Source organism: Toxorhynchites rutilus, chromosome 3 (genome assembly GCF_029784135.1).
Source record: "Toxorhynchites rutilus septentrionalis strain SRP chromosome 3, ASM2978413v1, whole genome shotgun sequence".
Classification (NCBI taxonomy): Eukaryota; Metazoa; Arthropoda; class Insecta; order Diptera; family Culicidae; genus Toxorhynchites; species Toxorhynchites rutilus.
In genome coordinates, this window is record NC_073746.1 from 170,017,935 (window position 1) to 170,031,553 (window position 13,619).

General features: G+C 40.9%; 1 protein-coding gene across 20 annotated transcripts in view; it reads right to left on the minus strand.

The window, feature by feature from the left end:
* LOC129779208 (nuclear receptor coactivator 1) overlaps positions 1 to 13,619 on the minus strand; it is a 530,617-nt gene that overhangs the window by 27,675 nt on the left and 489,323 nt on the right. For 19 of the 20 annotated variants that reach the window (XR_008743593.1, XM_055786539.1, XM_055786538.1 and 16 more), the window contains 2 exons: positions 11,551 to 12,153; positions 11,184 to 11,272 (listed from right to left, as the gene is read on the minus strand). Coding sequence is in view for 19 of the 20 variants with exons in the window: in XM_055786539.1 (XP_055642514.1) it covers positions 11,184 to 11,272; positions 11,551 to 12,153 (692 nt within the window). In the remaining variant the exon portion in view is untranslated. The remainder of the gene's footprint in view (positions 1 to 11,183; positions 11,273 to 11,550; positions 12,154 to 13,619) is intronic. The other variant, XM_055786542.1, reaches the window with a different exon arrangement.

Here is a 13,619-nt window from a genome sequence, read left to right on the forward strand (position 1 = left end):
AAAAAGTGCGATTTAAGACACCCCCTCCCCCTCCGTGGAAAAGCTTTCACGTTTCTTATACTCCTCCCCCTTTGTTCGCGTGGATATTCATATTTTCTTAATTTATATAAATAAAAATGTAAGGCAAAATCTGTTGGTAAGCGGAAAACCCGAAAAAGGGATAGTCCGATTTTAGCCTTCTTTATTTTGTTGTATTCGTCTTTTCCCGTAGATCAATATAGTGGAGAGAAAAATCGGAAAATTTTCGGAAAACTCTGAAGAAAGGACGGAAAATTTGGAAAATTTTATTCCCACATGTTCGAAAATTACATCCGAGGAAGGAATGGTTCAATTTGAGTCATCTATATTTCGTTGTATTTGTCTCTTCCCGTAGATCAATATAGCGGAGAGAAAAATCGGAAAATTGAATTCCCATATGTTCTTCAATTAGCTAAGCGTTGTTAGTCCATTTGATGTTGGCGCTAACCAAATTGATTTTTGTTCGAAAGTGGAAAAGGATTTTCAGACGGAATAACGCATTCCTATATCTTCTATTTATATAAACAAAAACGGAAGGCCAAATGTGTTGGTGTGCCCTAAACCCGAGGAAGGAATGGTCCGATTTGAGCTGTCTTTATTTTGTAATATTCTCTGTATCAATCATGTATTCCATGCAACGGAGAAACATGTTTTTTACAAATGCTTGAAGAATCTTGAAAGAGAATTGTGTCTGAAAATAATTTTATATTATAAGGACGAATTTTTGTAGAGATACCCGACAATTTGTAGTAAAAGGAAATTGTAAAGGGTCAAAGGGTAGTCAATCAATGAAGAGTTCAGTGATTGGAATCACTAACGTTCACTTAGTAAGAAAACGTGGATGTTTGAAAGTATTCAAATCAAAAAATCTGTTTTGGACGAACTTCGTCGGGTCAGCTAGTATAAAATAAAATAATGATCGGATTGTTTTTGAATTCCATTTGAAGTTTGTTTCTTATTTCTGTTTCATGTATTTTTGGAACAAGAAAGTTCAATGACGAGCCATGACCGCATAGTTGACGCAGGATTACGTAACGATATTTGTTGTATTTTGATTTAGGATATTTTCAAACAAGAAATGATGATGTTTAAAAAATATAGTAGCCATGGGTCGAGGTTGTGTGAATTGTAATGTTTTAGGGGTATGTTTTGCATCATGTTTGGGAGGGAGGAGGTCCAAAATCCGTATTTTAGTGCTATGTAATTTGATCACAATGTCATAGTAGCAATTTTTCCCTATTCCTTGATTTCTTCAATTTTCATCTTGAAGGGGGTTCATTCGGAATCCTCAAAACCGAAATCCAAGATGAGGAAGAAAAACAAACAATAGCTTAAAAATAATTCAAAATGAAAATGTTATTATTTTCACCATGCATTCAATTTAATAACGCTTATGTTTCGTTTATGTTTATGTTTTCACAATGAGCTTAAAAACATAAATATTGTCCATTTTGATACATCACCGTTGAACTATTATTGGAACTTTTTTCATTTTCAAATACATAATAACAAAAATTGAAATAAATAAAATTTTCAACAATAACTAATATAGTAATATAATTTCTTTTACTAATTTATATTTTCCAAATTATTATATTCTGTTCATATCGAACAGTTGTCTACTTCTTCGTTTTTATTAATATGGCAGAGGGCGGGGAGGATCCCCCATCCACGCCAAAGAATATATCAGATAATGAACCTCCTCCTGAAGAGCAGGAGGATGAAACAGAAGATGAGGAGGAAAATTCTGTTTACGAGATAGAAAGCTCTGAAGATGAGGAAAAAGACGAGAAGCAGGATTTTCGTCTAAAAGAATACCCTGATGGCGCCAAAGGCCCATTTATCGTATACTTTAGACGAAAATCCAAACCTCTTAACGTCATTCGCATCTCAAAAGAGTTGACACAGAAATTTTTCGAAGTTACCGAGATTACTCGGATGGGGCCAGACAAATTACGAGTTGTCGTCTCCAGCAGAACCCAAGCGAATGAAATAACGCGCTGTGATCTCTTTGCGATCGAGTATCGCGTATACGTACCCTGTTGCAACGTTGAAATAGACGGTGTAATAAACGAAAAGGGTTTGACTCGAAAAGAGATACTCGATGGTGTCGGTCGCTTCAAGAACTCTTCACTTAAAAGTGTGAAGATTCTTGCATGCGATCGACTGAAATCTGTGTCACTTAAAAATGACAAACGAGTCCTCAATCGGACAAACTCTTTTCGTGTGACATTTGAGGGTTCCGCCCTTCCTAACTACGTTGCAATAGGTGCACTTCGTTTACCTGTTCGGTTGTTTGTACCCCGGGTAATGAAATGCAACAAATGTATGCAACTCGGTCACACGGCCGCCTATTGTTGCAACAAAAAACGTTGCGCAGATTGTGGAGAGAGCCATGATGAGAATCCTTGCCCGAAAGAGCGCAAGTGTCTTCATTGCGGCGGGACTCCTCATGATCTTACTCAATGCCCGGTGTACATACAACGAGGGGAAAAAATCAAGCGTTCCTTAAAAGAACGTTCCAAGCGGACTTATGCAGAAATGCTTAAGAGTCCCGTTCCAACGACTCAGGACAATCCCTACTCCATTCTGCAGAACGACGAGCCTGTTGCTGACGCTCCCAATGCAGGAAGTTCCGGTACATCGCAGGGTGCCATCAGGAAAAGAAAAATTACTTCTTTTCCATCACTCCCCAGAAAGAAAACCGAAATTTCCCAAGTTGGAATGAAAACTCGAATCGAACGTGCTGAGAATAGACCGAAGCAAGTACCTCCTGGTTTAAGCGGTTCTTCTACGCACCAGGGGTCCTCAGCACTTCCCGGAGCAGCACCCAACACGTCTGCTCCTTTTTCGCGGTCGAGGCAACAGCCACAATTGTGAGAACATTTTTCCGATTGTGAGAACATTTTTGAAAGAAAAATGTGGTTTTTTGGCAGCGTTCATTTCCCTCGATGCCTGATTCAGTGCAAGAGGTCAAGGATTTGACCACTGTAATACAGTGGAATTGCAGAAGCATTATTCCTAAACTAGATCAGTTTAAATTTTTAGTTCACAGCTCTAACTGTGATGTATTTTCTCTCTGTGAAACATGGCTTTCTTCAGCCGATGAGCTGAATTTCCACGATTTCAACATTATTCGCCTCGATCGAAATGACTCGTTTGGTGGCGTACTATTGGGGATTAAAAAATGTCACTCCTTCTATAGAGTCACTCTCCCATCGATGACAGGCATTGAAGTTGTTGCTTGCCAGACACAAATCAATGGCAAAGACCTCTGCATTGCTTCGATATATATTCCTCCCAGAACTACGGTAGGCCGCCATCAGTTCTTTGATACTATCGAGGCAATGCCGGAGCCGCGGGTAATCTTAGGTGATTTTAACTCCCATGGAACAGCATGGGGATCACTCTACGATGACAACCGTGCCACTTTGATTTATGATCTGTGCGACAACTTGAAATTGACAGTTTTGAATACTGGGGAAGCAACCAGAATAGCCAACCCTCCTGCACGGGCAAGCATGCTAGACATATCTCTATGCTCTTCTTCGTTATCCCTGGATTGCATGTGGAAGGTAATCCAAGATCCCCACGGTAGTGATCACCTACCAATAATTTTATCGATCGCTAATGAATCAAGCTCTCGTGAGTCAGTCAATATTTCGTATGACCTCACGAAGAATATTGACTGGAGAACATTTGCGGAAATAATATCTGAAGCAATTGTTTCAATGCATGAACTTCCTCCACTCGAAGAGTATAACTTTATATCGAGTTTGATTTACGAAAGCGCACTTCAAGCTCAAAAGAAACGTGTACCGGCTACCACTTTCCGACGTCGTCCTCCATCACTTTGGTGGGACAAGGAGTGTTCAAAGGTCTACCTTGAAAAATCATCCGCTTTCAAAAAATTCAGGAAAACTGGATTAGTGGAATGGTTTCTAAAGTACCAAGCTCTAGAAGCCAAACTAAAAGGTTTGATTAAAGCAAAAAAGCGTGGATATTGGCGGAAGTTTGTCAATGGTTTGTCAAGGGAGATCGCTATGAGCACTCTTTGGAATACGGCTAGGAAAATGCGTGGCTGGAACCATACAAACGAAAGTGAGGAATACTCTGACCGTTGGATTTTTAACTTTGCAAGGAAGGTTTGCCCCGACACCGTTCCTGCACAAAACGTCGTACGCGACATTCCACTTCAAAGCGATTATGAGAATTTTTCGATGGTAGAATTCTCAATTGCCCTTCTCTCATGTAACAATTCAGCTCCGGGGTCGGACAAGATTAAATTCAACTTGTTGAAGAATCTTCCCGACTTGGCAAAACAGCGTTTGCTGAACTTGTTCAACAAGTTTCTGGAGCTGAATATTGTCCCGCATGACTGGAGACAAGTGAGAGTGATAGCCATACGGAAACCCAACAAGCCGGCTAGCGATCACAACTCGTATAGGCCGATTTCAATGTTATCCTGTATTCGTAAATTGTTAGAGAAAATGATTCTACTTCGTTTGGACAAGTGGGTCGAAACAAACAATTTGCTGTCAAATACGCAGTTTGGCTTCCGCCGAGGTAGAGGGACAAATGATTGTCTCGCTCTGCTATCTTCTGAAATCCAAATCGCATTTGCTCGCAAAGAACAAATGGCTTCCGTTTTTCTCGATATCAAAGGGGCATTTGATTCAGTTTCCATGGAAAATCTCTCAGAGAAGCTTCATAATCGTGGACTTTCACCAATTCTTAACAATTTCCTGTACAATTTACTGTCAGAAAAGCACATGATTTTCTCTCATGGCAGCTCGAAATCTTCTCGTTACAGTTTTATGGGCCTACCACAAGGCTCCTGCCTAAGCCCCCTCTTGTACAGTTTTTACGTCAATGATATGGATGATTGTCTAACTAGAGACTGCACGCTGAGACAACTTGCAGACGATGGAGTTATTTCCATCACGGGTACTAATCCCGTCGTTCTGCAAAAGTCGTTGCAAGATACCCTGAACAATCTGTTCACGTGGGCCCTCAAGCTGGGTATCGAATTCTCTACGGAGAAAACTGAAATGGTCGTTTTTTCTAGGAAGCACGAACCCGCCCAATTCCAGCTTCACCTATCCGGCAAAACGATCCAACACTCTATGTTTTTCAAATACCTGGGTGTATATTTTGATTCTAAGTGTACCTGGGGGAGACACATTGCGTATTTGAAACAGAAATGCCAGCAAAGAATCAATTTTCTCCAAACAATAACCGGAACATGGTGGGGCGCCCATCCAGGAGACCTCATTCAGTTGTACAAAACAACGATATTATCAGTGTTAGAATATGGCAGTTTTTGCTTCCGATCAGCTGCCAGGATTCATATTCTCAAGCTGGAGAGAATACAATATCGTTGCTTGCGTATAGCCATGGGGTGTTTGCATTCGACACATACGATGAGTCTCGAAGTTTTGGCAGGAGTACCCCCGCTTACTCTTCGGTTCACAGAATTATCCTACAGATTTCTCATCCGTTGCAAGATCATGAATCCATTGGTGATTGATAACTTCGAAAATCTACTCCAACTGACTCCTCAGTCAAGTTTTATGTCTATATACCATGAGTACCTTACCCACGACGTGCACCCTTCACCAGGCATCTCCAACCAAGTTTGCTTCCCATACTTCTGCAATTCCTCTGTCATTTTTGATCTGTCCATGCGACAAAAAATCCATGGAATACCAGATCACCTATGTTCCAATGTTATTCCGTCGATATTTTCGGAAAAATATGGGAAAGTTGGATCTGATAAAATGTTCTTTACTGACGGTTCATTCATAAACGAGTCCACTGGCTTCGGCATCTTCAATGAAAATTCCAGTGCCTCTTTCAAACTCAAAGATCCTTGTTCCGTGTATGTCGCTGAACTGGGTGCGATATATTACGCATTAGGGATCATTGAAACATTGCCCATCGACCACTATTTTATTTTTTCAGACAGTCTCAGCTCAATAGAGGCAATCCGCTCAATGAAGGTTGATAAACGCTCATCTTATTTCCTAACTAGAATAAGACAACTATTGAGTGTTTTGGTCGAAAAATTATTCAAGATTACCTTAGTATGGGTTCCCTCTCATTGCTCGATTCCGGGGAATGAGAAAGCGGACTCGCTAGCTAAGGTGGGCGCTTTAGAAGGCACACTTTTTGAAAGGCAAATTGCTTATAATGAATTTTTCCACATTCCTCGTCAGTATACGCTCGTAAGTTGGCAGCGCATGTGGAGTGGTGATGAGTTCGGTCGTTGGTTACACACGATCATCCCTAAGGTCTCGACGAGTGCATGGTTCAAGGGATTGAATGTAGGTCGTGATTTCATTCGCGTGATATCTCGGCTTATGTGCAATCACAACAACCTAAACGCGCATCTCTATCGCATTGGGCTCGCAGCAAACAATCTTTGTGATTGTGGCGATGGCTACCACGACATCGAGCATGTTGTCTGGTCGTGTATCCGGTTCCATGCTGCTCGCTCTCAGCTCTCTAGAGCACTGAGAGCACAAGGCAGACAATCGGATATCCCTGTCCGGGATATCTTAGGTAGCCGTGATCCTGATCTTCTGCTTCATCTATACCTGTTCCTCAGAAACGCCGATGTCAACGTTTAATGATGTTTCCTTCGTTGTGTCCCCGTTTCATATCCCTCCTATCCGATCGATAAACTTTTACTTAGTCGCGGCAATACATACACACTCTCTACAGATACACGGGCCAAAGGTTGTGCAGTCCACTGATTATTCAACAAGAGCCAAAGATTGTACCGCTCATGACAACTCTACACGAGCTGATGATTGCGCCGCCATTCTATCCTGGATTCCTTGAGTCGAGAAAGACGCACCACGCTAGATATGGGGTACAGACTAGGGGGGCGTTGCTGATTAATGGTCAGCTGCATCCCAATAGGAAGTATCCCGTGTCGGGCACACGTACAGAGCATCGAAGACTGCGACATACCAATTATGAGAACACTTGTAATACTAACCTCGAGTCAACCGCGAGTAATCGGTTACATATTACTAACATAGTCTAAGCAAACATTGTCAAAATATTGAACTCCCGGCCCCGTTAGGCTGACGCCATATGAGCCTTAATAAAATATATATTTTGGATAAAAAAAAAATATTGTTTTCTTTTAACAATAAGTTTCAAATAAATCAATTCAGTTACCCTCAATTGAGTATTTATAAACTTGATATATATGAATAAAAATGCTTTGGTGTCCGTTCCTCACGATTCACGGTCAAGAACGGAGCAACGGATTTAAACAGTCAGTATCAGGATTGATGCGTCTTAATTTGCATCATATTTATATTTCAAAAAAGAAATTATATACCGCGAGTTTAGTTTACATACATAAAAATGATTTCTCTGGGAACTAGAGTGTTCGAAATGATTTATATCAACATATCAATTGTGGGTGGGACGAAGTTCGCGGGGTCAGCTAGTTTGTTAATAAAAATAATTCTGTTTCAAATGTTGGAAATTTTCAGATATCTTATGTTGTCAGTCTCCTCCCTCCCAAAAATTTTCACGTGGTATGTTCGACCATAACACCCACTCTTCTCCACCCATAAAACATCACACACCATCCCCCTCCTCACCACTGGTTGGTGCATACACACTCTGGTGATGATCCTTCTCCCGCTTCTGATGATAAAGCATTTATTTTTGGTATAAGTTATCTCAGAAGTTCAATTCAATAAGTGCGCACTTTCGACCCGCATGGTGCGCACCTTTGCCCCCACTATATCTGGTCTGAACAAAATAAGCGTCAATTGATATCAGAGTTCTTCACAGGTAAAATCATTATTTAGTCCACGCATCAATTTATAAATAGAATTTTTGTAACATCGACTCTTATCAGCTTTTTTAACAAGTACTAAAATTTAATAGAACGTGGCGGAGATGTTTAGTTATCCACATCAAAATACCAAGAATAGGTGTGAACTTTCCTGAAAGTGCATCTAAAACTTATTTTTGGATATTTATTTATTTGGCCAGTATTTGTATGACGTCACCCCACTGTGCACTCGGTTCCCCAGACTTAACCCTCTACAGCCCAAGCCCGCCTCTAGACGGGCTTCGAGGATTCTCTTTCCAAATTATTCAGACATTATTTCCAATGTTCACCCCCACTAGAACGTCTTTAGAATATTTTCATCTATCACACATAAACATCGTTTTTATGCCGGCAGCTTTCTGCTAAAAGTATTTTATGTTGAAAGTCGGAAATTCGAGATAAAAGTGGAGTAGGTTTTTTTTAGATAAATAAAAAACTTGGGCGGTAGAGTGTTAAATTGGCAACATGCAAGGAGAAAAAAAAATTATAGAAAGGTTCTTCCTGTTCAGAGATTTTTTTTTCCTGGGCAATAGCTATGGATTATTTAATCAGACTTGCAAAATGTGTATGAATTCATAGCCTCTGAGTTCATCTAATTTTTGCAATATGAACTAAATTTCTAGTTAGTTTCTGTGAAAAAATACTCTGCAAAGAAATGTTTTAGGAGGAATTATTTTTTCCCGTACATGAAAAGAAACGAAACGAAAGTAATGAATACTGCGACAAAGGGTGGTATGTTTGTGCATGATGTTCTTGAATTATAAACATCGTGTTTGTTTACACATGTTTATGTTTGTGTATCATTGTTCGTGTTTGGGATAGACATTCAATACTAGCGAAAATCATGTTCATGTTCAAACAAAAACATGGAATTTTCACACCGCGTGGACATGTGTAAGTGTTTTTCGGAAGACAGCTTAACACATTAAGGACCGCACGTTTTGGGACAAACTTGAACGCTTCATTTGTTCAGATTCCCTGAATGAGATCGTTTCCTTAGATGTGGATGAGACGAAGGCGAGGCATCGGTAGGCCTTGTTAGATTCTTGGGAAATCAAGGATTTAACCTTCAAGTGTAGAAAACACTGGTTATTTCGTGATCCATCCGTAACAGATGGAACGCGAAACACGAGAAATCTCGTGAGCGGTCCGCAATGTGTTAACAGTTCCTCTCTCCTCTCTCATTGTTCGTATAACGAATGTGCCCGTTTTCAGGAAGACACTCGACTCCTACTCTTCAGCAAACGTTGTTCGCCCCACAAACACCGAACGAGAAGTGGTGTGATTTCAAATCCCAGATGGCTTATTCAAATTAGTTGAAAACGGGCAGAAACGAAAGTATTAGTTGCTCGTTATTGACGGTACGGGAAGAAAAGCACACAAATCGGCAGAACAAATGTATGGGAAAATGGAAATGCTTTCAGTTTTCATAAATTTTAGCCATTCAGGGATTAGGGAATGGTAATGTATAGCATATCAAACAAATCTTAGAGAATTTCCGATTCGATTGGTACGGAAAACATCGGAATTCGTCCGCAGTGAAAATAGTTATTAACGTTAACTTTATTTAATAAAAACGTGACCTATTTATTTATTTGGCACCCTGATTGAAAGACGTAGTTCTGCGTCAAAAATATTGCTATAACTGTTCCAGACAAGGGTATACGTTCAGCATCTCAAAACTGCTCAGTCATTTCGTTATGAATTTTCGAAATGGTCTACAGTGAGTTGATCCACACTCGTTTGCGCGAAGCTCCCGCTTTACTAGCATCCCAAGGTCAGAAAAGTCGCTAACCAATGCATATCCTGATCACACTCTCTCATAACACACGCTAGTCGATAGACTAAAAATGCTACAGTAAGGGTGTTTGAGAGTTTGATCACATGCTCATCGAGTCGTTCTACATTGTAACTCTCAAATAAGCTACACCACGTATATTCTCTGTAAAGAACTCAATTTGCTGAATGAATTGACTAGCGTTGATTAGTGAGGATGACTCATGAACTAGTCCAGTCAGTGGTTATTCTAACTGACGGGACTAATGAATACAAATCTGTCTCTTCATTCAACGGACTTCAGTCCAGATTTATACCCCCCTAGGAACGAAATTGGTATCCGTGCACGCAATCTTATTTTTACGTCCATATAAAAAGAAACTTGATTTCTGATGCAAAAAAGTAGTTACACCATTCATGGACGGTTTATTGTCTACCAATCGTGAACTCAAACCAACGAACTTATGCAGTTATCAAGTATGCTATGTAGGTCCTCTCGATAGTATTAGTAAATAGTGTGAGTAATTTTTGTGTACGATACAAAAATAATCTAGCTCATCTGTAGCGTATGTCAAACCACGCTGAACTCAAACATCAATGCATGCATACGTGATACATGGGGGAAAGTGAGAGGAACGAATTCGTTTTGGGGGAAGTCACTTCAAAATGCAATGAAAACAATTTGACTGGGAAGAATGAAATGAGATAGTCGAGTCGTAGGAGGGGGAAACGACTAAACGCCCGACTGACTGTTAAGTCGTTTTTGCGGAGAAACTGCGTGAAGAAGCCGAAAGTCAATTCCAACTGAATACGGATATAGTCAGTCAGATAGTCAGCTGACTATCCTCAGTTGACTATGACTATGCCGAGCCCTGATCAGTATATTTCAGAAAGAGGGAAGAGGGAAGAGGGAAGAGGACAGAGGGAAGTGGGAAGAGGGAAGTGGGAAGAGGGAGGGAAGAGAGAAGAGGGAAGAGGGAAGAGGGAAGAAGGAAGAGGGAAGAGGGAAGAGGGAAGAGGGAAGAGGGAAGAGGGAAGAGGGAAGAGGGAAGAGGGAAGAGGGAAATTTTTATGAGAATGTTACTGAGAACGGCGTGCAAAAAATCGAAAAGTTCGTTTTTCACTATAGATCCTATGGTGAACCACATACCCTATACATCATTTTCCATAGAGCTGGTGATTTGGTTCAGGGGCACTTTTTATATTTTTACCCAGACAGACCCTTTCTTCTATTATTCTAATTAGGGAGGAGACGGACACAACGATATAAAGACAGTAGAAATCTAACCATTCGTTTTTTTGTGGTTATGAATTATACGTATGAAAAAAGTTTGTTCGTATATATGATCACATGGGTTGTCACTTTTTGATGATAAATTCATGGCGGAAATAATTTGAAATACCAAAACAAAAACTCAACTAAGAAAAGATTTCTAGGCAAGACAAACTAAGTCTAGGAAACATAGGATCATGTGAGTGGGTATCGCTAATTGTGTGTTGTTCTGAACGCGAGTAGATATCTTACCCTTTTGACAGGGTTGACATTTTCGTCAGCTCCCGATGGCCATTCGTAAGACGCTAATAATTTACTATCTAGAATCGATTCGCCAATTTCTGCCGAACATATGATTTTTGAACGATTGATTTTGAAACACAGAGATTTTTTGACATCGGGAGGTACACAGAAGAGAAACGAGAGAGAATACAGAAAGAGAAAAGAGAGAGAAAGAAAGAGAGAATATTAGAGATTGAGATTGGATCTTGAGTGTGCAGAGTTCATAATTTGTTTGTCTCCTATTCGTGCAACCAAGATCTACTCAAACCTGGGGGAAAGTGGATGATATGTGGGATGTGAATAGTATACAAGAAACATTTTGAAGACAAACACTAACCTTTCGGCGCGAGGTGAAAATTGAATAGCATCGATGGATCCATGTCGCCCGGTGTGTTGAGTAACGACGACGTACTTGGTAACTGTGATGTCTGCATGCTGTCCCCGCTGCCCGTATTACTTCCTCCTCCGCTGCCTCCTGTGCCGCCTCCTGCTGTACCACCACCTCCGCTATTAACTAGATTCCCTGTGATACCTCCCATACCGGGACTTAGTAAGGAACCGTTATTTCCCGGTCCCATTCCAGAACTACCACCTACTATTCCGCCTCCCCCTCCGCCTCCTCCTCCTCCTACACCGCCGCCCCCACTGTTCACACTACCAGGTCCCTGAGCGCCTCCGACAATACTGCCACCATTGTTGCTGCTAGCATTACCGGGGCCAATTCCTCCCATTCCAGCCATTACGTTTATGCCACTTCCTCCGCTGCCTCCGCCACTGGCCGCAGACACCGACATAGGCGGCATACCGATTGGACTTTGCGGTGTCCGCAGGCCGCCCGTACCGCCAACACCGCCACTCGCTGCATTTTGTGCCCTACCACTGACTACGGCCCTCAGCTCCTGCCGGACCAGTTCCGATGAGTTCAGTCCACCGTTGGAACCTGAAAGAAGAATGAAACATGGTGGTTTTGTTTGGCTCCGCTAATTCATCGATTGGAGAATTCCCTGCTAAGGATGATGAATTTACATTGGATGTTTTTGGTAGTAAACAGATTAGAGATGCAATGGGGAACACACATGAGTAGCCAGCTAATGTGGAGAAACAACAATGGAGAGATGATGGGCGGCGTTCCGGGGTGTGAATTTATGTACAATGAAAGCATTGTGACCAGGCAAATGTGGGTTAGTTCCTGACAATTTTGATCCATTACGATAGCAGATGTGTTGGCCGAATCGTTCGCTTTCCTCCTCCCCAAACACTTAACTAGTAGCTATGTACCACCCCACCAAATTTACCATAATGAGAAGTTTCACACTGACACACAAAATATAGATTGAGAGAAAGAGAGACAGAGAACATCACATAATATTTATAAACAGAGATCCCGTGGTGTAGTATTTGTGAGATGACATTGGTGGTTTCGAGCGGATTTAACAGTGATTCGCGAGATGAAGTGTCCACTCTTTTTTCCCTTTTTTTCATTCTTCTGATTAAAATAAAAAGTAAACACATCGTAATCATTCTTAAAATCTTATTTATTATGTTCTGTGTAAGTTTCACTCATGCTACACTCAGGAAAATTAATGCTTTTCTTATGGAAAAAAAACATTGACAATGGCTTGACTCTGGAACATTTGTACACGTCAATCATGACTGCAGAGTAGTACTGCAACATCCTGCGTGAAAATCTTGAGGTCTCCCTCATCAAGACGAGCCTTGAAAAGCTCTTCGTTTTTCAGCAGGATAACGATCCGAGGTAACAAAGTCATTCTTCCCTTTGTGTCGCGACTTCTGTGGACCGTCCTCGACGCTAGGGTCGAAAAAGCCGGTGTGCCACCAATAAAAACAATTATTCGAAGTCGTTGGAAGTACTCGATCCACAACACCTGAAAAACCTTGTGGAGAACATGCCGAAGCGCTTACATGAGGGTTTGAAGGCTAAAGGAGGTCATACAAATTATTATTGAAATGTTCTTGTTTGCCTTCAGTTAAGCTTATTAGCAGCTTTTCTGATCGGGATAATTTTTGCCACTGCTTTTCTCTGGGATACCATTTTCTATAAGAAACACTATTATTTTTACGTAGGACTACGTCTTTCATTTCTATATCGGTTTGTAAATTCAAAGATTCGAAAACGAGAGCGTTATATTAGATGCGAGGTTTTATACGTTGATACCTCTTTGCAGGCTGAACCGAGTGATATGGTAATCACTTCATTCGAAAGATAAAATCACTAAGAGTTATATGCTTGTTACCCATTGACCCGAGAACTTGTTTTAATAGCTTAAAAATTTACTTTGAAAACAGGCTATTGAAATCACACAAATCTGTATATAAGCGGGTGCCTGCTCGGAATCCACTCAGTTATGACTACGCAGCGATTGATGTACTAGCGCTGGAATGTGT